General features: G+C 41.8%; 1 protein-coding gene across 4 annotated transcripts in view; it reads right to left on the bottom strand.

The window, feature by feature from the left end:
* The window catches only part of ip6k1 (inositol hexakisphosphate kinase 1), a 94,342-nt gene that overhangs the window by 52,652 nt on the left and 17,019 nt on the right, over positions 1-24,671 (bottom strand). For 3 of the 4 annotated variants that reach the window (XM_078209324.1, XM_078209326.1, XM_078209325.1), the window contains one exon: positions 8,765-9,140. In XM_078209324.1, the coding sequence (XP_078065450.1) occupies positions 8,765-8,987 (223 nt within the window). In that variant the 5' untranslated portion in view covers positions 8,988-9,140. Of the gene's footprint in view, positions 1-8,764; positions 9,141-9,602; positions 9,621-24,671 lie in introns of those variants that run through there. The other variant, XM_078209327.1, reaches the window with a different exon arrangement.

The raw sequence follows: 24,671 nt of genomic DNA, 5'->3' as shown, positions 1-24,671 counted from the left end.
AAGTTTGATGTAATCAGAAACCACAAGATTGAACATCAGGAACACAGAAAGAACTAGAATCCAGCCGTTACCTCCAATGCAGCTATTATTAATTGGGTATTGCTGCAGCACAATCAGCAACCAAATTCTCACAAAAGAGGTAATCCTCACTGTTCCACAGGAAGCAGCTGACAGAAAAGGGATGTGTCTTACTTTTGAGACTCACGTTCTTGATAAAAGCTCACATTACTGAGTCTATTTGCAAGACCTCTCAAGCAACATACCTGTTTACCCAAAGCTAAAAAAAAATTATGCTGTATTATAAATTGACTTCTGTATTACATCACAGAAGCTTTCATTTTCAATACTACTATGGGATAATTTATTCGCAGTTAGAAGCTTAAGTGAATTAGGCCAATTCTTTGATGACCCACTGTATTTTGAGTTCAACTTGTACTACTTGAAATAATTAATTCTAGCTATGGAGCAATGATTAAAAAAGGCAAATCTTTTATGTTAATGCCAGGAGAATGGAGTTTATTTGCAACCACTCTACCTATTTACTGTTGGACAGAGCACCAAATTTAGTTCTCCCTGCAACGTCTGTCAGGTTCTGTATAGTTAGAAGCTCCTCTGGACTGCAATAAGTTGTCAATAGTGGGTATATCATGCTAAAGCCTGGCAGTGCACAATCTACAAAAAGCCTTGGCAGGAGGATTCCCAGACTCACTTCAAATGCATGCAACCAATTATTCTGATCAAAACTAGCCTTTCATGGAACGTCATGCTATTAAATGTAAACCTTCCTGGTCACACTACCACAGGAAGAACCCCAGCCTTCTCAAAGAGTCAAACAAGCAAATTAAAGTTCTGATGGAAGCCGTGCAGCATCTGGTCCACCAAGTGTTCTAATTCTTCCTGGCTCTATTACGTCACTCTAGTCTGAATGGTGCTAGATATCAAAGTCTTCATGCGTCAGAACAGGGTTAGCAGAATGTTTGCAATCTCTTCCTTAAAAGATCCAGTAGTCTTGGGTGTAGAAATTATGATTTTAAGATAATAAGGGGCAGCTTTAGAAGGCTGTCAATATCTGGGAGTCCCAGATGGAACAATGAGATGTCAGACTTGGAGTCCACAGGCAGCAACAGCTTAGATCTACATAGCACCTTTAATGTAATGAAACATCTCCAGGCACTTCACAGGAGGACTGTAAAACAGAGTATGATACTGAGTCACATAAGTAGCTATTAGGTCAAATGACCAAAAATTTGGCCAAAGAGGTAGGTTTTAAGAAGTGTCTTAAAGGAGGAAAGTGAGGTACAGAGGTAGAAAGGTGTGAGAATTCCAGGACTTAGGGCCTAAGTCACCAATAGTGGAGCAATTATAATGAGAAATGTTCAAGAGGCCAGAATTAGAGAGGTACAGATATATTGAATGCATATGGGCTGGAGGACATTACAGAGATAGGGAGGGGTGAGGCCAAGATAGCATTTGAAAACAAAGATGAAAATTTTAAAATTATGTTACTGTGACATGAATTTTTGGATGACCTCAAGTTTACAGAGTTCCAGGAAAGATGGAAGAGATTTGGGAGATGACAGCATGTTTAAGAACCTTGAAGAATAAAAGGAGATTGGAGATGGGGATGGTTATTTTTAAGGATGGAGGAGTGAAGAGATTTCTCTTCAGGAGAGGAGCAATGATTACAAATTTATACATGAACAAGCAGCAGCAATAGATCATTCAGCCCCTGGAGCCAGCTCTGCCATTTAATATCATAGCTGGTCTGATAGTAACGCTGATACCTATCACTGCCTTGCTTACCAAGAATCTGTTCACCTCTACCTTAAAAATATTCAAAGACTTTGCTTCCACCACCTTTTCAGGAAGAAAGTTCCAACGACTAATGACCTGCTTAGAAAAAAAATAGTCTCAACTTCATTTTAAATGGGTGAGCGCTTATTTTGAACAATGACCCCTATTTCTAGATTCTGCCACAAGAAGAAACATCCTCTCCACATCCACCCTGTCAATATACCTCAGGACCTTAGACGTTTCAATCAAGTCACCTCTCACTCTTCTAAACTCCAGCGAAGACAAGCCTTGTCTGTCCAACCTTTCCTCATAAGACAACCCACCTAGTTGAGGTCCCGGCACTGATCCCTGTGGCACACCACCGATTACACCTGAAAAATACCTGTTTATGCCTATTCTCTGCTTCCTGTTAGCCAGCCAATCTTCTATCCATGCCAATATGTTATCCCTAGGACACAAGTTTATTTTTTGCAATAACCTTGGATGTGAAATCTCATCAAATGCCTTCTGGAAATCTAAGTACAGTACATCTGCTGGCTCCCCTTTATCCATAGCCCATGTTATTTCTTCAAATAACTCCAATAAGTTGGTTAAACATGACTTCCCTTTCACAAAACAAAATTTAAAGGAGGGACAACTCCTTGAGAGAGAAAAAGAGTTAGTTTATAAGAATCACACTGAACATAAACCATTAACTCTGGTTCTCTCTTCACAGATACTGCCAGACTTGCTGAGTTTTTCCAGAACTTTCCGTATTTGTTTCAGATTCCAACATCATCAGTATTTTGCTTCTATTTTATTCAAGGAGAGAACCATGTACAATTTCGGCTAACATGAGGGTCAGGAGGGGAATTTTGGTAATCAGCAGTTTGATGAGAGTAGAAGCAAGGGAACAGGTTGTGGCTCTCATGGACCAAGATGAGCTCAGATAGGCCATGAGGGAAGAGAAGAAGAAAATAGGGGAAGATGCAAGTTCAGCATTAGGGCACGAAGGAGCATTAAAGGAAGTTTGGTTCAGTGGGCTATTGGAACGACTTGGCAGAGGTAGCTAAGCAAATTGTCTCGATCTTAGTGGCAAAAAAAAATCCAAGAACTCCTCACACTTATTGTTGGAGGTGAGCTTGGAGAGGAAGAGAGTTCAAGGTGACGGTCTGTCGAAGAGAAGATGTGGAGGGCTAATTTTGCATTTCAGGATGATCTTGGAACAAAGAGCAGTTTTAACTAAGAGCAGGATTCTGTAGTGTTTTAAATGGTCCAGTCAGATCTGGTGGTAGATGACTAAACCAGTTTCTCTGCCATATCTTTAAAAGTCTGCATCTCGGACTTAAATGAGCAGAGATGAAGGCTGTATTGGTGGAACAGCCAGGGTGAGAGTATGGTTTTATTGGGGACTTGGGCATCAAAGAGCCAGCATTCAGCAGCGGCAAACTTGCCTTTTAAAAAAATCAGTAGATGTTTTAGTTAAGGGAGGTTTGTTGACCAGGACACCGGGTCTGAACTCCTGCTCTTTTTTGAATAGTTTCATCTTGAACAAGCATTTTGGTAATTGGAGAGGGTCTTGGCATGGTGCCTTATCTAAAAGATGTCACTACAGGCTATATAACATTCCACCAGTACTGAGCTGAAACATCAGCCTAGGTTACGTGCTGCAGCTCTGAATCAGGATTTGAACCCAGAATCTTCTGACTCAAAGGAAGTATTTCTTGAGCCAAGTTTCTTTTCCATTAAGAAATATGTAAATGTGAAGATCCAAATGAGAGTTCTTATAGTCATGGTACTCATAACATGAGTCAGAAATGATCTCTGCCTCATCTGGATCTCCTTTGCTGTGGGACGTTTACTGCGAGAGAAAGCTGTTCTCTCTTATTTTACTTAATTGCGCAGATGAAGTAAAATTAATCTGACTGGGAGTTGACTATGTTGCCTATTCACTTGACTGGACAAGTGAAAAGGCAACAACAGATTCTGTGGTTTATTTGCCGCACTCTGGTAAAGTACTTGGCTCCACTCTACTAAGGCAGCACATTTGGAATCAGCTCAGCTAGTGTGGAATGGTGGATGGAGTTCCTGATCCCAGCATGCAGTGTATTGGAACATTTGAGTTCCCCTCCAACAGGGCATAACCTACGAGTTCTCAACAAAGCATTATTAATACTGTTGCGTTAGTTGCTGCTAGAGGAGCTTTCACTATCAGCTGCAGTTAGTAAGTCTTTTTAAAAGTTGGAAATGGTTCAAGCGGTGTTGATCTATACCTTAATGAATTGTGGAGAGTCACAACTGTAACGTTTAAACAATGGCTTGTGAGCGGTGAACTCTGCCAATTTGACCCATGAAGCAGAAAGTTTTTAGCTTTAATTATTCCTCTCCTGGTTCCCCCAATTTGAACTTCACGCACCTGTCAATTTGGGCTATTAGGGTATGGTGGGTATTGTGGAGGAATCTGTTTCTGAGTGTTGTTCCCACACAGGTGGATGAATTCTTACTTGGGACACCAAAATCAGTTTGTATCAACCACTTAAAAGCAGGTTGATATTAACACACTTAAAATTGGAGAGGTCATGGTATAGAACCATAGAAAATTACAGCTCAGAAACAGGCCTTTTGGCCCTTCTTGTCTGTGCCGAACCATTTTATGCCTAGTCCCACTGACCTGCACTTGGACGATATCCCTCCACACCCCTCTTATCCATGAACCCGTCCAAGTTTTTCTTAAATGTTAAAAGTGACCCCGCATTTACCACTTTATCCGGCAGCTCATTCCACACTCCCACCACTCTCTGCATGAAGAAGCCCCCCCTAATATTCCCTTTAAACTTTTCTCCTTTCACCCTTAACCCATGCCCTCTGGTTTTTTTCTCCCCTAGCCTCAGCGGAAAAAGCCTGCTTGCATTCACTCTATCTATACCCATCAAAATCTTATACACCTCTATCAAATCTCCCCTCAATCTTCTACGCTCCAGGGAATAAAGTCCCAACCTATTCAATCTCTCTCTGTAACTCAGCTTCTCAAGTCCCAGCAACATCCTTGTGAACCTTGTCTGCACTCTTTCAATCTTATTTACATCCTTCCTGTAACTAGGTGACCAAAACTGTACACAATACTCCAAATTCGACCTTATATAACCTTACCATAACACTCCAACTTTTATACTTGATACTCCGATTTATAAAGGCCAAGGTACCAAAGGCACTCTACTCTTTACGACCCTATCCACCTGTGATGTCACTTTTAGGGAATTCTGTACCTGTATTCCCAGATCCCTCTGTTCAACTGCACTCTTCAGAGTCCTACCATTTACCCTGTACGTTCTTCTTTGGTTTGTCCTTCCAAAGTGCAATATCTCTCACTTGTCTGCGTTAAATTCCATCAGTACATCAGTAAGTGTCTGTATCATAAAATCAATATATTATGTTGACATGTAGGAGACATACAGACCAGTTAAATGTGCCATGGCTCATACTTACATACACACAAGACAAAATCCCAAATTATTTCATAGATTGATACAGTGTGGGGCCATTTGACCCATCATGCCTGTGGTGGATGAACTGAATGGTAATCTTTACCACAAAGTTATATTCAAAGCAGTTGTCTTATTTTGAAAACAATGAAAACTTTGGGCATGCGACAATATCAAAACTAATTTTATGCAGTGCACAGACAGTGATTAATTTGAACAAGCCCCAATTCTCTGCATGACACACAATTTTCAGTCTGGAGGATAACATGGACAAAGTTGCCTTTGATTTTATGCCACCAAACAAAGCACTTTGTGTTTACCAAAAAAAAGGAGTGGAGTGTTAGGAATACACCACCAGTTAGAAACAAGGTCAGGTTCACTCTGCATTATCTCATTGAATACTCCCAGGATAGGCACAACAGATGTTAGGATAGAAGGTAAAGCTCCTTTTACACTGTCCCATGAAACACTCCCAGGTCACGTACAATACAAATTAGCTGCAATAAATCTCCCTTGATACTATCCACTCAATCACTTCTTAGACAGCACAGTTGAATACCTAACACAGCTCTTTGCTCAGGTGTAATTTTGTCTCATTTACATTACATGATAGTCAAAGTCATGACTGTGGCATAAACCATGGAAACACACATTCCGGCAACCATAGAAATAGGAGTAAGTTATTCAGCTCGTTTACCCCGTTCTATTACACAATTCAATCATGGCAGACCTCATCACAGCTTTATTTATTTATTCATTTATGCCTTTAACTAACAAAAAATCAGACCACCTTAAAAGCTTCAAACAACCTCCAGCACAAGACTGCTTAAGGGACAAGGAGGCGCAGCCACTGTGTTAACATCTCAGACAGATCCACACACGTCACACACACTCACAGAAACAACGCATGCCACAAATAGAAATAATGAGTAATTGCTGGGTAATGCATTCTAAACATTCTTTAGTCAAAACATGCCCACTTTTCTAATTTGGGACGCGCTTTTGATATTATATTCAGGAATGGTATTTGCAGCTTTTGTATGGAGCACTCTGGTATGGCCATCCCAACTCACCGTGTTTCACAGTGTCCGTCACCCAGTGCCTCTAATAATTAATAAGTTGTGGTTACTGAGTTGTTGGTGTGACCAATCAGATGATTGGTTTCAGTATCAGACAATCTTTCCTTAATACCCAATAATCATGCAGGGTTTAATAATCTATTGCTTTGCTGAAATTTGGAATATGGAATAACTAAACCATGCAAACAAAAAAAAGGGCTCTATCGTCATTCTGTGTTAATGTCAGAGCTGGCAATAGAGACACTAGAAATGGGTTTAGAGTATGGAAGATCAGCAAAAATTCCATTTTATCACCATCCAGTGATCCCAACTGGAAGCACACAGAATCCCTACAGTGCAGGAGGCAGTCATTTGGCCCGTCGAGTACATACGTAACATGGTTAAACGTGGATAGGATTAGACTTGGCTGTGATGCCCCAAAACTCAAATATTACATTGACACAACAATTAGGACCAGGAATAGACCATTTAGTCCCTGGAGTCTGTTCTGCCATTCGATAAGATCATGGCTAATCTAATTGTGGCCACAACTCCATTTTTTGTCTGCGCCCACTCTTTGTGCCAGCATCTGTGTGTATCTATGTGCCCATTTATGCAAGCATCTGTTTGTGAAGTTGGTTAGGGATGTTTAAGTGCTACAGTAAGGGCTGAAATCTGACTGGAGATTCAAAAATAAATTACTGGTAAAGTGGGCAAGGATTTGTGACAACGGCCTCCAGTTCCCGCCACAATTGCCCCTAGATACATCTGTTATCTGGGTACAAGCCGATTAAGTGGTTTAAAAGATTCTTACATTTTGGCTGTGATTAAATTACATACAGGACTTCAATGCATCCAAATTACCTTGCTCTTTCATACCTTATGCCAAAACCCACAAAACTGGGCACTCCCCCAACTCAAATGGGAGTATACCCAACTCTGCTTGTTTGTTGGGGATTGTGACCAGAGTTTTGTTGCAATGGGGAAGTGTCATTCCCTGGTCAGTCTATTGTAATTGTTTGAGCGTGTTTTATCATTAGGACCAGCTAGTATCTGTTTCTTTTCACACATTTTTATGGCATCACTGTAAGTTATATTAAAGGTGAAAAACAACCCAGATTGCAGGTTCTTAAACACTGTGCCTCATGAGCATGAGTTGTGGTTAAATGAGTTGGGACTTCAATTTTAGGACTCAAAGAAGAAATACTGATATGACTTTGGTGTTTCCTTGGGCTCCAATCTTTTACTCTGATTTATGCCCAATTAGACATATTAAATTTGGGCATATTCTAATAAGATCTGGAGAATGTTTTGGAAAAATAGCAATATTTTCCAGCTCGTCAAATGACTTTGGAAGGGACAAAGCAATAGTTTGTAAGAAGAGGGGTCAGTTTACATTTTGAGAGGTTGTGCGATGTGATCTTGTACAGGAAGAGGTCAATAAATGCAGTGGGGGGCAATACTGAGGAACCACTAGTCTCTAACAGAAATATTCTCCCTATGGCTCAGCGGGAACTGTCTGTCAAAATGATCCCTGCTTCATGGCGAGTTTGCTGATCACAGCTGGGGGCTATGATGAGACACAATTCAACTCAGTGTTACTGGACCGGAAAGAAAGAAGAAAGATACTCATCAGCCAAGGTTTCTGTTCCTGATTATTGTGTAGTGACTGCCAAAGACCACATCTGCATGTGTGTAAAAACCAGGTGAGAACAAGATAGGGCTCCATAGAGCGAGATGTCCAATGTGTGACCCTGGAACAACCCGCAGACTATGTTGCCAAGGCACCTCAATCTAATTTGTACTTCTGTTTCATACTTTCTGATCTGTCAGGTTTGAACATGATCAAGTTACAGATTTGGAAAATGAGGTTGCCTTGTTAGTGGATAAATCCTAAACAAGGATATCATAAACTACTGGTACCACTAACCTGGCATGTATCCAAGTGAATGAAAAGGCCCAAAAACAAAGGCTTGGACATCCCTGTCCTAGCATATCTGAAACTGCGGAATAGACTGCCATTTTAAAAGAAGCAAACAGAATAGAATTGGAGCAGAGAGTTTGGTGAACGCCACACTTGTGCTCTGATAAATCTAGAATTGACTTTACAAGCCTAAAGTACTATTTTTAAACAATGAGTCTCTTCCAGCTCTGCAGTGTTAAGACTAATTTATTATCCTCTCTGCGGCCATGATTTTGTGATGTGGATTAAATATCGGATTTATTTAAAGCAGAAATACTGCAGAGTGTCAGCAGATTCAGTAAATAGTCAAATTGTTTGCATTTCAACCAGGTAACAAATACCTCCACTCTTTCTCAACCATCCTATACCCAGCAAAAATAATCTTTTCTTGAAGGTGCATTTAAATTTCTTCAACAGATAAAAGGTATTAAAAATAATCCTCTAGATAGAGACTGCTAACCTTAATTGCAAGATTTGTAATGTCTCACCTTTGTACTCTGGAGTAAACTCTTTCATTTCTGGTGGCAGTGACTCGTAGAACCTCTGCTCTCGACTGATGAGGGGTTTACAAACTGTGTGATCGTCATAGCGCATCATACTAGTGTGTCCGCCAACTTGATGAATGAAAGGCTCCAAGAGCACTCCTTTGCTTCTCTCTGGAACTGTGTTGTTACCATATTTCCCCACTTCCATGGTGTCCAAAAGGCACATTGCGTTACTGGGCCGCAGCTCAGAGGAGACATGGAGCACAGCGCATAGGCCTGGCTTTGCTGGGGATGTGTATACGGGCCAGAGGATCAGCCCAGGACCAATGAGTAGCGGGAAAGAGCAACTCCAAACTGCGATCTTGTTCAATGCTCACTTCTAAAAGAGAAAAGGGAAAAAGGAAAAACCGTCAGCTCACTTGAAATCCAGAAAAGTCCTGGCACCTCATCTCAGATATTAGCCTCTAGCCTCTGGGATTAAGGCTGATGAACAAATTCTCTGTATTTGTTGTAAGAGTTTAATGTTAAATGCAGTTAGGCAATCTTAATCCCATTCCAAATGGGTAAAACCTAATGGGATTCTTGCTCATTGAGAGATTACAGAATAGCAGGGATGTTTTTCAGCGTCTGGAGTTGTGGGCAGAGGACAGAGTTTTACTTGGTATCCTAACCATCAATGTAATGCCAACGTCCAAAATGGAGTGTGGCCATTCCACAAGATTGCTGATCTTTGTGGACACAAGAGTCACAGAACTAAAATTAAAAAGTGGTCAGTATTTGCAGACTAAGGCAAATGGGGGAACAGAAAACGAACATGGACAACAAATTAGGATCAACTTACAGTTGCAGAATACTTCCTGTATTGCAAATGCTGAGAAGTCACTTGCCCAAACCAAACAGAAGTGTCTTTCAAAGTACATTTGGAACACTTAGGTCAGAACAATCAGCTTCTCAGATTGTACTGTTTATTTGCTGCATGAGATATGGAACAATGTCCTTTCAGCTGTAACCACCACTTATTAACAGAAGCTGGAGTATCAAAGACCCATAACTGACGAGCATGCAGCTGTGACTGGCAAAGCGAGATAATTATAAAAGTAGCACTGGAAATACAACAGGACTACAGCTTATATGGGCGACACATCTATTTTTAACAATGACTAGCTGTGGCAAGTCAGATGATGCACTGTTTTAAAACAATGGAGTGCTACAATATTTAACATAGAACATATTATTCTGTTGAAGGAGCTGTAATAAATAATCGATTTGTGAGCAATGGGATTCAATACAGTTCAGTTCCTGCTATATTAATCCAAGTTTTGAATGAATTATAACTTCCTCCAAATTCACATTAGGACAATCAAAACTGTTGTTTTCAGCAGCTACAACTAATTCTAGTGGTATCTTGCCACTGATTCCGCTCCTCTTTCTTACTCAGGCGGTACTTAACCATTTATCATTTCTGTATCAAGTTGAAGAAAGCTTTAAGCTCCAAGCTGTTTCTTCACCTTCATCCCTATGAGGAGAGATTGGGTAGACTGGGGTTGTTCTCCTTGGAAAGACGGAGAATGAGGGGAGATCTAATAGAGGTATACAAGATTATGAAGGGTATAGATAGGGTGAACAGTGGGAAGCTTTTTCCCAGGTCGGAGGTGACGATCACGAGGGGTCACGGGCTCAAGCTGAGAGGGGCGAAGTATAACTCAGACATCAGAGGGACGTTTTTTACACAGAGGGTGGTGGGGGCCTGGAATGCGCTGCCAAGTAGGGTGGTGGAGGCAGGCACGCTGACATCGTTTAAGACTTACCTGGATAGTCACATGAGCAGCCTGGGAATGGAGGGATACAAACGATTGGTCTAGTTGGACCAAGGAGCGGCACAGGCTTGGAGGGCCGAAGGGCCTGTTTCCTGTGCTGTACTGTTCTTTGTTATCCCCATGTTATCTCAGCTGCTGAAACCTTTATAAGTGCCCTCTTCAGTTTCAGACTCAACAGTCTAACCGCTCTGCTCGGTGCATCCCCCTGATTTCCACCCCTGCTCCCCCTCCCCAATCATGCATAAACCTCAGCTAGTCCAAAACTCTGTACATCTTGAATATATGCTATTCACAAAGCCATGCTAAATTCTCCCTCAGCATACCAGAGCAAGTGTCAGAGTGTGACGACTAAGGGATTTTCACAGTAACTTCATTGCAATGTTAATGTAAACCTACTTGTGACACATAAATAAACTTTAAAAAAGCAATCTGGGACGCTGCTTTATATTAAAAATGGGTATACAAAGGGTTGTTATTGTTTGTATTACCTGAAAGTCAATTTCCTCGGCACACTCCATTAACTATGAAAGAATGGTTCTAGCTCATTAAACTGGTGAGAACTGCTGCTTCTGTCTTTTGAGCGTTACTTACAGACGGGGTTTATCAACATGTAATGGAAATTCCCAGCAACCTACATTTCATAAGTTTGTATTCTACAACTGGCTCCTTGTTAAAGCTGCTGGTGGCAGGCATCAGCAGAGGTTTACTGTTCAGCAGCAAAAGTTGTTTGTGGGAATCAGATGAGAACAGTGCCAGGTTCAGCTGTGATACTGACATCTACTAACTTGATCGAGCTGGAAAAACAGCCATTTAAGCAGTGTGCTGGGAAGCAACAAGTGGGCAAGAAAGAAAACTGGAGGAGAAGGCATCAAAAATGACTGACTTCAGGCAGTTAAGCCTTCTAAGAGAAGTGGAACATGCAGATAATGGAGGGTAAAACACTCAATTGTTATTTCCCTTTAGCTGAGAAATTGGAAATTTCTGTTTATATGAACAACACTGCAATAAACTTGATGTCCAGGCAGGGTGGCAGAAGTTCCAACAATGCCATGACTGTGATTAATTAACTCAGCACAGTCCAAAATTCAAACCAGAGACTCAGTGGTGTATAACATTGTGCTATTTGAGGTTAGGCCATCATACATAGTGGCTTTTGCCTCTTACTTTTGAGTCAAAATTTTATTCTGTTTTAACAGCAAGTTACAGATTTAACTTTGGAACCTTTCTCAGAATAGCGTAACAATGACAATTATTAATGATCCTATTTGAAATTTGAAAGGAAACTCAGAAAAGGAGAACTTAATCTTGTTTTGAACTCCTAGAAATAAAATTCACGAATTTCTTTTGTAATTTTCAATCAACACTGTTACTAGTATTTTGTACTGTGATCATTCTATGGAATAGGATATGGACTTGCATTGTATGCTCAGGAGGATGGGGACAGATGCACTGTTTAAGGTGTGCTGTGCTATTCCTCGTATCTTCTGTCCCCATCAGCATCACCATAAAGGCAATTAGGAATGGGTAACAAATGCTGATCATGCTCAGTGACACCCACATCTGTCAGCTATGCAATGGCCAGCTGGTGATGAACCCCTGAGCTGAAATTAGGTCTTTTGGGAGGTGGTTCCAAAATGACATATTTAATATGGGAATTTAAAACTATGCCAACCTTTTGTCACAGACTTGATAATCTCAAACTTAAACCAGGCAGCTCTGTAGCACAGGGTCCAGAATGGCTCATTAATGGAATGATTCATATTTAGTTGCAGCACACTGGAATTCAATATTCCAGTATTAGGTGGCCCTAGATGGACATGCAGTAGAAAGCTTACCAGTATTCTGAACTGGTAAACAACGTTAAACTCTACCTTTGTTCTGCAGGTTTGCACCCAAGCACTTGACCTGGATTTGTGTAAATGCCCATGCCATGCGCATTCTCCATACCATGAAAGCAGAAATTTGATCAATGGGTGCAGATTTCTCAGCTGATGAGAGTTAAGACTTAAATATTCTAACCAATTTCCATGTCAGGACACATGGTGCATGAAAAAAGAACAGGAATTTGGCAAATCATAATTTTTGCACACCACTACAATGTATTGGTTTAAGCCTGATTTTCTTTACATTGTGCTGGTATCTGTATGCTAAATGCATCCAGAGGCAACAATAAAAATCATATGGATGAGTGCTTTAAATGCAAAAAAGACTGCCATTTGGACATTTCCTGCGTGTGCCTACTTCACAACCACTACAAGGAAACCAATAAAGCAGGAATTGAGTGCTCCTGGGATCTTGAAGTGCACATTTTGGTTGTGGTGTTTACCTTTAATGTTGAGGAAGGGTACGAATAAGCTAAATAATAAAAAAGCCAACAATCACTGTAGCAGGTACCTCACAGCCCTTGCTCATGCACCAAGTCTGTAAAGTGCATTCTGGAAGCAGTACAGTTACGTAACATATCTCCACTCCTACTCACACAAGCCTGTTGCTCCTCTTTCCCAACAGCTTTTTCACAGAATAGTACAACACTGGAGGCCACTCAGCCCATCCAGTCAAAACCTCATCTCTTCAAGAGCAATCTAATTACGCCCACTCCCCTGCTCTTTCCCCATATATTTGCAAGGTTTTTTTCTTCAAGAATTTATCCAATTCCCTTTTGGAGGCAATTGTCCCATCAGGCCCCAAGGTTCACCTCCATGTCACCTCTAGTTCTTCTTCCAATCACCTTAAATCTGTAGCCTCCAATAATGGACCCTTTGGCCACTGGAAACAACTCTTTATTGATTCCATTTAAACTCTTAATGGTTTTGAACACTTGTATCAAATCTCCTCCTAGCTTTCCTGTTCCATGGAGAATGTCAGCTTCTCCAACCCATCCACATAACTGTAATCCCCTGATCCCCAGGAACCAATCTTTTCTGTACCCTTGCCAAAGTCTTCAGGTCCTTCCTAAAGTGCGCTGACCAGAATTGGACACAGTACTCCAGTTGAGTTGTATTGGTGTTTTATAAAGGTTTAGCATATCTTTCTGGTTTTTGTACTTTATGTTCTACTTGAAAAACTGTGGGATTTCATATACTTTATTAACTACTTAGCTAACCTGTTATGCTCCCTCAAAGATTTAACCACAAACATTCCCAGGTATCTCTGTTCTTGCACCCCTTTTAAAATAGTATCATTTAATATGTAGGGTTTCTCAATACATTCTTCCTTCCAAAATATATCCTCTCGTATCTTTTGGCATTGAATTTCACCTGGCACGTGTTCATCCATTCCACTAGCCTGTCTACATCCTCTTGAAGTATGTTACTATCCCTTCAGCATTTTGCCTTCATCCAGTGCTTTCCTTTCTTTTCTTACGGATCCTGCTATCTTTCTTTAATCTTTCCCACCTTTTCAGTCATTTTTCAATTTCATTTCTGATTAATTTTCCCTTATTATTTGTTTAAATGTAATGCAAAATTCTTTCACTAACGTTTCAGACATTGTCACCTGACAGGATACGCCAGGATATCTGCACAACCTATCACCCTAACACTGTAAAGCAGGTCACATCCAACCAGTATCTTAGCTCCTTCATCAATGCCTTCATGGCATTGATGAAGGTGATGCATATTACTTTTCATTCTCTAATATACTTTATAGGCAGGGACAGAGAAAGGATTAATACAGAAATGCAGCTCTCGGCTTCTCAGACACTAGGTATCAATGCCATGGCCAAGCTGGATTTTCCATTCAACAAAAGCAAAACATATCATAGAATAACATAGATAACCGACTGACAGGAGTATCATTTTCAGTGTACAAAAACAGCCAGCCTGATCTTTTAACCCAAAGCGAAACAGGAAACTACTTCAATGAAATCAGACCCAGGGGCAAGCTACAACATTTTTAACTCCATATCCAATCCTACTACACAGGATAAACTAAACTGTACATACTAACTGAATTTCTCACAACTGCATGTGGAAGAGGAAAGCACAATCCCACTCCAAAAGTCTAGTATGGAACTGAACTACACAGCAGTAATGTTACAATCACCAATAGTACTTGGTTTGCAAGCGGGTGGCAGCAAGGACACACAGCCTCATTCAGTGCTAGGAAGCAGGAAAAAAATCAAATCTGCTGAGATTCGTGGATGGAGGTTTACTCTTCAATGTTTTGTCTTACTCAATAGAATGAATAAAAGATGTTTTTACACAGCAGGTATAATGATCCAGGCATGTTACATATGGTCAGCCGTTGGCTCTGAAGGCCTCCCTTTTGACCTACTGTTCTGCAAAGACAGTCAGCTTCAGGTCAAATCTACTTATGAAACTGCACCTGAATCTCCATAATGAGGCAACTACCAGCATATGAACCTGGTTGTTAAAAATATCCACTCATCTGACAATAAAACAGTTTCAATAACAAATTGCACCTGTGGGGGCCCTCATCTGGAATGTTCAATAACATAAGGATACAATTTTTGCAAAACATTGCTGCAACTGGAGAAATCACAAAACACTGGTCAAATGTCCAGTTCATGCAGAATTTCACAAGAATTAAGATTCAATAAAAAGTAAATCCAGAAGAGACAAAATAAGATGGAGAAAATGAACAGACAGTATTAGAAGTACACATGCCTGTCAGCACCTGAAGAGCAAAGGCAAGACACGCAGACAAGAACATAAGAATTAGGAGCAGCAGTAGGCCATCTGGCCATTCAAGTATGATCCGTCATTCAGTAAGATCATGGCTGATCTTTTCATGGACTCAGCTCAACTTACCCGCCTGCTCACCATAACCTTTAATTCCTTTACTGTTCAAAAATCTATCGTTGCCTTAAAAACATTTAACGAGGTAGCCTCAACTGCTTCACTGGGCAGGGAATTCCACAGATTCACAACTCTTTTGGTGAAGGTCCTCCTCAACTCCGTTCTAAATCTGCTTCCCTTTATTTTAAGGCTATGCCCTAGTTCTTGTTTCACCCACCAGTGGAAACAATCTCCTTGCTTCTATTTTATCTATTCCCTTAATAATTTTATTTGCTATAAGATCTTCCCTCATTCTTTTAAATTCCAGCGAGTATAGTCCCAGTCTACTTAGTCTCTCCTCATAGGCCAACCCTCTCAACTCCAGAATCAACCAGTGAATCTCCTCTGCGCTCCCTCCAGTGCCAGTATATCCTTTCTCAAGTAAGGGGACCAAAGCTGTACACAGTACTCCAGGTGTGGCCTCACCAGCACTTTATACAACTGCAACATAACCTCCCTATTTTTAAACTCCATCCCTCTAGCAATGAAGGACAAAATTCCATTTGCCTTTTTAATGCAACTGCAAACCAACTTTTTGAGATTCATGCACAAGGACACCCAGGTCCCTCTGTACAGCAGCATGCTGCAATTTTTTACCAATTAAATAATAGTCTATTTTGCTGTTATTCCTGCCAAAATGGATGACTTCACCTTTACCAACATTGTGCTCCATCTGCCAGACCCTCGCCCACTCACTTGGACTATCGATATCACTTTGCAGACTGTGTCCTCTGCACACTTTGCTCTGCCACTCATCTTAGTGTCATCTGCGAACTTTGACACAATACACTTGGTCCCCAACTCCAAATCATCTAAGTAAATCGTAAACAGTTGCTAAACCAACACTGCTCCCTGAGGCACACCACTAGTCACTGATCACCAACCAGAAAAACACCCATTTATCCCCACTCTTTGCTTTCTGTTAATTAACCAATCCTCTATCCATGCTAATACATTACCCATAACACTGTGCACCTTTATCTAATACAGCAGCCTTGTCGAATGCCTTCTGGAAATCCAGATACACCACATCCACCGGTTCCCCATTGTCCACCGCGCTCATAACGTCCTCAAAGAATTCCAGTAAATTAGTTAAACATGACCTGCCTTTCATGAACCCATGCCGTGTCTGTTTAATGGAACAATTTCTATTCAGATGTTGCACTATTTCTTCCTTGATGATAGATTCAAGCATTTCCCCGCTACAGAAGTTAAGCTAATCGGCTTATAGTTACCCGCCTTTTGTCTATCTTCTTTCTTAAACAGTGGCATGATATCTGCTGTTTTCCAATCTGCCAGAACCATCCCAGAGTCCAGTGAATTTTGGTAAATTACCACGAGCTATTTGCTATTTCTCTCGCCGCCTCTTTTAGCACCCTGGGATGCATTCCATCAGGGCCAAGAGACTTGTCTACCTTTAGCCCCATTAGCATCCCCAACACTACCTCTTTAGTGATAATAATCTCTTTTAGGTCCTCATCTGCCATTGCCTCCTTGTCATCAATTTTTGGCACGTTATTTGTGTCTTCCACTGTGAAGACCAACATAAAATGCCTGTTCAATGCCTCAGCCATTTCCTCATTTCCCATTATTAAAGCCCCCTTCTTACCCTCTAAAGGACCAATGTTTACTTTAGCCACTCTTTTTCATTCTATACATTTATAGAAACTTTTGTTATCTGCTTTTATATTCTGAGCTAGTTTACTCTCATAATCTATCTTACTTTTCTTTATAGCTTTTTCCGTATCTTTCTGTTGACCTTTAAAGAATTTCCAATCCTCTAGTTTCCCACAAATCTTTGCCACTTTGTATGCATTTTCTTTCAATTTGATACCCTCCTTTATTTCTTTAGATATCCATGGCTGATTATCTCTTTTCCAACAGTCCTTCCTTTTCACTGGTATATACTTTTGTTGAGCACTGTGAAAAATCGCTTTAAAAGTTCTCCACTGTTCTTTAATTGTCCCGCTATAAAGTCTTTGCACCCAGTCTACCTTAGCCAACTCCTTTCTCATCCCATTGTAGCCTCCTTTGTTTAAGCACAGCACACTGGTATTGGATTTCACCTTCTCACCCTACATCTGCATTTTAAATGCAACCATTCTGCGATTGCTCCTTCCGAGAGGATCCCTAACTCTGAGATCATTGATTATTACTGTCTCATTACACAGGACCAGATCTAGGATAGCTTGCTCCCTCGTAGGTTCCATTGCATACTGTTCAAGGGAACTATTGGGGATACATTCTATGAACTCTTCCTCAAAGCTGCCTTGACTGGCCTGGTTTGATTAATCGACATGTAGATTAAAATCCCCCATGGTAATTGCTGTACCATTATGACATGCATCAGTTATTTCTTTGTTCATTGCCTGCCCCACCGTGATGTTGTTATTTGGTGGCCTATAGGCTACACCTATCAGTGATTTTTTCTCTCCCTATTTCTGATTTCCACCCAAATGGATTCAACCTTTTTCTCCATAGAACCTATGTCATCTCTCACTACCGCCCTGATGTCATTCTTAAATATCAAAGCTACACTACCTCCCTTATCTGTCCTTCTGAATAGTCTGATACCCCTGGATATTTAACTCTCAGTCGTGACCACCCTGCAATTATGCCTCTGTAATGGCCACTAAATCATACTCATTCGCGATGATGTAGTAACAATGTTGCCGGTTTACTATAGGCCACCCAACAGCCAGCAGGAAAAAGAGGAACAGATATGTAGGCAGATTTTGGCAAGGTGTAAAAGTAACAGGGTTATTGTGGTGGGAGATTTTAACTTCCCCTATATTGACTGGGACTCACTTAGTGCTAGGGGCATGAATGGGGCAGAGTTTGTAAGGAGCATCCAGGAGGACTTCTTGAAACAGTATGTAGATAATCCAATTAGGGAAGGGGCTGTACTGGACCTGGTATTGGGGAATGAGACCGGCCAGGTGGTCGATGTTTCAGTAGGGAAGCAGTTCGGGAACATTGATCACAATTCAGTAAGCTTTAAGGTACTGATGGATAAAGATAAGTGTATTCCTCAAGTGAAGGTGCTAAATTGGGGGAAGGCTAATTACAACAATATCAGGCAGGAACCGAAGAATGTAGATTGGGGGCAGATGTTTGAGGGCAAATCAACATCTGGCATGTGGGAGGCTTTCAAGTGCAAGTTGATAGGAATTCAGGACAAGCACATTCCTGTAAGGATGAAGGATGAGTGTGGCAAGTTTCAGGAACCTTGGATAACGAGAGATATTGTGAGCCTAGTCAAAGAGAAAAAGGAAGCATTTGTCATGGCTTAGAGGCTGGGAACACACGAAGCAAGTGTGGAATACAAGGAAAGTAGAAAGAAACTTAAGCAAGGAGTAAGGAGGGCTAAAAGGGGTCACAAAAAGTCATGGGCCAACAGGATTAAGGAAATTCCCCAGACTTTTTATACAGATGTAAAGAGCAAGAAGGTAACCAGGGAGATGGTTGGCCCACTCAAGGGCGGGGGAGGGAATCTATGCGTGGATCCAGAGGAAATGAACAAGGTATTAAATGAGTACTTTGCGTCAGTATTCACCAAAGAGAAGGACTTGGTGGATGATGAGTCTGGGGAAGGGTGTGTAGATAGTTTGAGTCATGTTGAGATCAAAAACGTGGAGGTACTGGGGGGTCTTGAGAAACATCAAGGTAGACAAGTCCCCAGGGCCTGATGGGATATACCCCAGAATACTGAGCGAGGCAAGGGAGGAAATTGCTGGGGCCTTGAGAGAAATCTTTGGATCCTCACTGGCAACAGGGGAGATCTCAAAGGATTGGAGAATGGCCAATGGTGCTCCTTTGTTTAAAAGGGTAGCAAAGATAATCCAGGTTATTACAGATCGGTGAGCCTTACGTCAGTGGTAGGGAAATTATTGGAGAGGATTCTTTGAGACAGAATTTACTCCCACTTGGAAATAAGTGGACATATTAGTGAGAGGTAACATGGTTTTGTGAAGGGGAGGTCATTTCGCACTAACCTGATCGAGTTTTTCGAGGAAGTGAAGAAGATGATTGATGAGGGTAGGGCAGTGGATGTTGTCTACATGGATTTAAGTAAGGCCTTTGACAAGGTCCTTCTTGGCAGACTGGTGCAGAAGGTGAAGTTGCACGGGATCAGAGGTAAGCTGGCAAGATGGATACAGAACTGGCTCGGTCATAGAAGACTGAGGGTAGTAGTGGAAGGGTGCGTTTCTGAATGGAGGGCCATGACAAGTGGCATTTCTCAGGGATCAGTGCTGGGACCTTTGCTGTTTGTAATGATTTGGAGGAAAATGTAACTGGTTTGATTAGTAAGTTTGCAGACGACACAAAGGTTGGTGGATTTGCGGATAATGATGAGGACCGTCAGAGGATACAGCAGGAGAGATGGCAGATGGAGTTTAATCCGGACAAATGTGAGGTAATGCATTTTGGAAGGTCTAATACAGATAGGAAATATACAGAAAATGACATAACCCTTAAGAGTATTGATAGGCAGAGGGATCTGGGTGTACAGGTACACAGGTCACTGAAAGTGACAACGCAGGTGAAGAAGGTAGTCAAGAAGGCATACTGCATGCTTGCCTTCATCGGCTGGGGCATTGAGTTTAAAAATTGGCAAGTCATGTTGCAGCTTTATAGAACCTTAGTTAGGCCGCACTTGGAATATAGTGTTCAATTCTGGTCGCCACACTACCAGAAGGATGTGGAGGCTTTGGAGAGGGTACAGAAAAGATTTACCAGGATGTTGCCTGGTATGGAGGGCATTAGCTAGGAGAAGAGGTTGGTGAAACTTGGTTTGTTCTCACTGGAATGACAGAGATTATGGGGCGACCTGATAGAAGTCTACAAGATTATGAGAGGCATAGACAGAGTGGATAGTCAGATGCTTTTTCCCAGGGTGGAAGAGTCAATTACTAAAGGGCATAAATTTAAGGTGTGAAGGGCAAGGTTTAAAGGAGATGTACGAGGCAAGTTTTTTTTAAAAACACAGAGGGTGGTGGGTGCCCGGAACTCGCTGCCGGGGGAGGTAGTGGAAGCAGATACGATAGTGACTTTTCAGGGGTGCCTTGACAAATACATAAATAGGATGGGAATAGAGGGATATAAATGGTACAAATAGAAGAGGGGAAAGTAGGATCCCATACAGTGTCCTCTGTTTGAACAGAGGGAAATACGATAGGATGAGGGCTGAATTGGCTAAGGTGGACTGGGAGAGCAGACTGGTAGGTAGGACAGCTGAGGAACAGTGGAGGATTTTTAAGGAGATCATTTTCAGCAACAATATATTCCGGTGATAAAGAAGGACTATAAGAAAAAGGGATAACCAGCCGTGGATAACGAAGGAAATTAAGGAGAGTATTAAAATAGAGACCGATGCGTGCAGAGTGGCCAAAAATAGTGGAGAATTGGAAGATTGGGAAAACTTTAAGAAACAACAAAGATCCACTAAGAAAGCGATAAAGAAAGGAAAGATAGGTTATGAAGCTAGGCTAGCTCTAAATATAAAAAAAGATAGTAAAAGCTTTTACAAATATATAAAAAGGAATAGAGTGGCAAGAGTGAATGTTGGACCCTTGGAGGACGAGACGGGGGATTTAATAGTGGGAAATGAGGAAATAGCTGAAACTTTAAATAGGTTTTTTGTGTCGGTCTTCACGGTGGAAGACACAAATAGTTTACCGAATACTAACGATAGAGGGTTGGTAGGAGGAGAGATACTCAATACAATTAATGTTACCAGGGAGGCAGTGCTTGGTAGACTAACGGGACTGAAGGTGGACAAGTCCCCGGGCCCGGATGGAATGCATCCCAGGGTACTGAAAGAAATGTCAGAGTTAATAGCGGATGCATTAGTGGTTATTCTGGGGTAGTGCCGGCGGATTGGAAGACGGCTAATGTTATGCTGCCGTTTAAAAAAGGAAATAGACAAAAGGCGGGTAACTATAGGCCGGTTAGCTTAACGTCTGTAGTTGGGAAAATGCTGGAATCCATCATTAAAGAAGAAATAGCAGGCCATCTGGATAAGAATGGTTCGATTAAGCAGACGCAGCATGGATTCATGAGGGGAAAGTCGTGCTTGACGAACTTGTTGGATTTTTATGAAGATGTGACTAGTGCGGTTGACGGAGGGGAACCGGTGGATGCGGTGTTTTTGGATTTCCAAAAGGCGTTTGATAAGGTGCCTCACAAAAGGTTGCTGAAGATTGGGTCACATGGAGTTGGGGGTAGGGTGTTAGCGTGGATTGGGGATTGGCTATCCGACAGGAAGCAGAGAGTCGGAATAAATGGGTGCTTTTCTGGTTGGCAGATGGTAACTAGTGGCGTGCCGCAGGGATCGGTACTGGGGCCTCAACTATTTACCATTTATATAGACGATCTGGAGGAGGGGACTGAGTGTAGGGTAACAAAGTTTGCAGACGACACAAAGATAAGTGGAAAAGTGAATCGTGTGGAGGGTGTAGAAGGTCTGCAGAGAGATTTGGACAGGCTGAGTGAGTGGGCGAGGATCTGGCAGATGGAGTATAACGTTGACAAATGCGAGGTTATTCACTTTGGAGGAAATAATAGCAAATTGGATTATCTAAATGGAAAAAAATTACAACATGCTGCTGTGCAAAGGGACCTGGGGGTCCTTGTGCATGAGACGCAAAAACCCAGTCTGCAGGTGCACCAGGTGATCAAGAAGGCAAATGGGATGTTGGCCTATATCGCAAGGGGGATAGAATATAAAAACAGAGATGTCTTGCTGCATCTGTACAGGGCATTGGTGAGGCCGCAGCTGGAATACTGTGTGCAGTATTGGTCCCCTTATTTGCGGAAGGATATATTGGCCTTGGAGGGAGTGCAGAGAAGGTTCACCAGATTGATATCAGAGATGAGGGGTGTTGATTATGAGGAGAGACTGAGCAGATTGGGTTTGTACTCGTTGGAATTTAGAAGGCTATGGGGGGATCTTATAGAGACCTATAAGATAATGAAGGGGCTGGATAGGGTAGAGGTGGAGAGATTCTTTCCACTTAGAAAGGAAGCTAGAACTAGAGGGCACAGCCTCAAAATAAAGGGGGGTCAGTTTAGGACAGAGTTGAGGAGGAACGTCTTCTCTCAGAGGGTGGTGAATCTCTGCCCACTGAAGTGGTGGAGACTAACTCATTGAATATGTTTAAATCACGAATAGATGGATTCCTGATCGGTAAGGGAATTAGGGGTTATGGGGATCAGGCAGGTAAGTGGAACTGATCCACTTCGGATCAGCCATGATCTTATTGAATGGCGGGACAGGCTCCAGGGACTAGATGGCCTACTCCTGCTCCTATTTCTTATGTTCTTATATGGTCCCCGGAAGGGTAGGGGATTTTAGTTCAGTCGGGCAGCATGGTCAGTGTAGGTTTGGAGGGCCGAACGGCCTGTTCCTGTGCTGTAATGTTCTTTGTTATTTGTGCCATCAACTCATTTACCTTGTTTTGAATGCTATGAGCATTTAGGTATAGTGCCCTTATGCTAGTTTTTATACCTTCTTTTTGAATCCTAACACCTCCATTAATAACATCTCCTGAGTTCTCCTTCCTTTTAACTTTTTTAATAATTTTCCATGTAGTTGAAACCTTCTCCCCACATGCTAACCTGCTGCTTTGCGTCCCAACTATATTTCCTGTAGTTTTACCCTTCCCTTTCCCCCCACTTGATAGTTTAAAGTCCTTGTGATCACCCTATTTATCCTTTCCACTGGTCCCAGATCAGTTTAGGTGAAGATCGTTCCAATGGTACAGATCTTTCCTGTTCCAATACTGATGCCGAACCCCTCTTTCCTGCACCATTCCTTTAGCCATGTTTACTTCCCTTATTTTCTCATCCCTATGCCAATTTGCACGTGGCTCGGGTAGTAATCCAGAGATTATAACCCTTGAAGACCTGTTATTCTGTTTAGTTCCGAGTGCCTGATAATCCCCAAACAGGTCCTCTTTCCTAGTCCTGTCTATGTCGTTTGTCCCAATGTGGACCAGAACAACTGAATCCTCACCCTCCCACTCCAATATCTTTTCAAGCCAGTCAGATATCCCTCACCCTGGCACAGGGCAGGCAACATACCATGTGGGACTCTCGATCCTGCTTACAAAGGATGCTATCAATCCCCCTAATTATAGAATCCCCTACAACTCTTTTCGCTCTTCCCTCTTGAATGGCCTCCTGCACCATGGTGCAGTGGTCAGCTAGCTCATCCTCCTTGCAGCCCTTTCCCTCATCCACACAGAGCAAATACCTCATAGCTGTTGGACAAGGTCAAGAGCTGAGGCTCCTACGTTCATGAATTCAGGATCCCTCTACCTGCCTCACTTGCAGTCACATCCTGCTGCCCCTGACGACTGACCGAATTAAAGCTACTTAATCTACCGGATGTGACCGTCTCCTGAAACAAAGTGTCCAGGTAACTCTTCCCCCTCCTGGATGTGCCGCAACGTCTGAAGCTCAGACCCCAGCTCATCAATTGAGCTGAAGTTCTTTGAGCAATCTTGTTGATCGTTTGTTTTTAAAAAATTGTTCATGGGATGTGAGCATCGTTAACAAGGTCCACAGTTATTGTCCACCCCCAATCAAGAAGTTGGCTTTGAGGCTACTGCAGTCCTTGTGGTGTAGGTACAGTGCTTTTGGGAAGGGAGTTTCAGCATGTTGATAGTGACAATGAAGGGACAATGATATTGTTCCAAGTCAGGATGGTGTGTGGCTTGGAGGAAACTTTTATAATGAAATATTATTTTGTCTATTTTCTTCACAGATGGCTGGTTACTCATAATATTGAGACAATTGTCTCCTTCGTTGTCCTGAAGTCAAATGTTCTCATTGGACTATTGAGGCTAGGTCAGTTGAAAATTTGAAAACTGGGATTGATAGTTTTTTTTTAGGTTAGAACCATAGAATCCCTAGACTGCAGAAAGAAAATTAGGTTGCTAAGGGATATAAATCCAAGATGGGTAAATAGAGTTAAAATACAGATCAGCCATGATTTAACTGAATAGCAGAACAAGTTCAAAAGGCTGAATGGCCTTCACCTGCATCTATGAAGTTTGATATTGGGGAACCCAGGAAGCCATTCTGTGTGTGTGATCCAAGGCAGTGAACTACGGAAGGAATCACAGTCGTAGGAACATAGGTAATAGAAGAAAATAAAATAGCAGGCCATTTGGCTCTTCCAGCCTACTCCGTCATTCATTTTGATCATGGCTGATCATCAAATTCAATATCCTGATCCTACCTTCCTCCCATATCCCTTGATCCTTTTAGCCAAGAGCTATATTTATT

The sequence above is a fragment of the Mustelus asterias genome, chromosome 3 (genome assembly GCF_964213995.1).
Source record: "Mustelus asterias chromosome 3, sMusAst1.hap1.1, whole genome shotgun sequence".
Lineage (NCBI taxonomy): Eukaryota > Metazoa > Chordata > Chondrichthyes > Carcharhiniformes > Triakidae > Mustelus > Mustelus asterias.
Note: the sequence above shows the minus strand (reverse complement) of the source record. Positions and strands in the feature narration are given on the sequence as shown.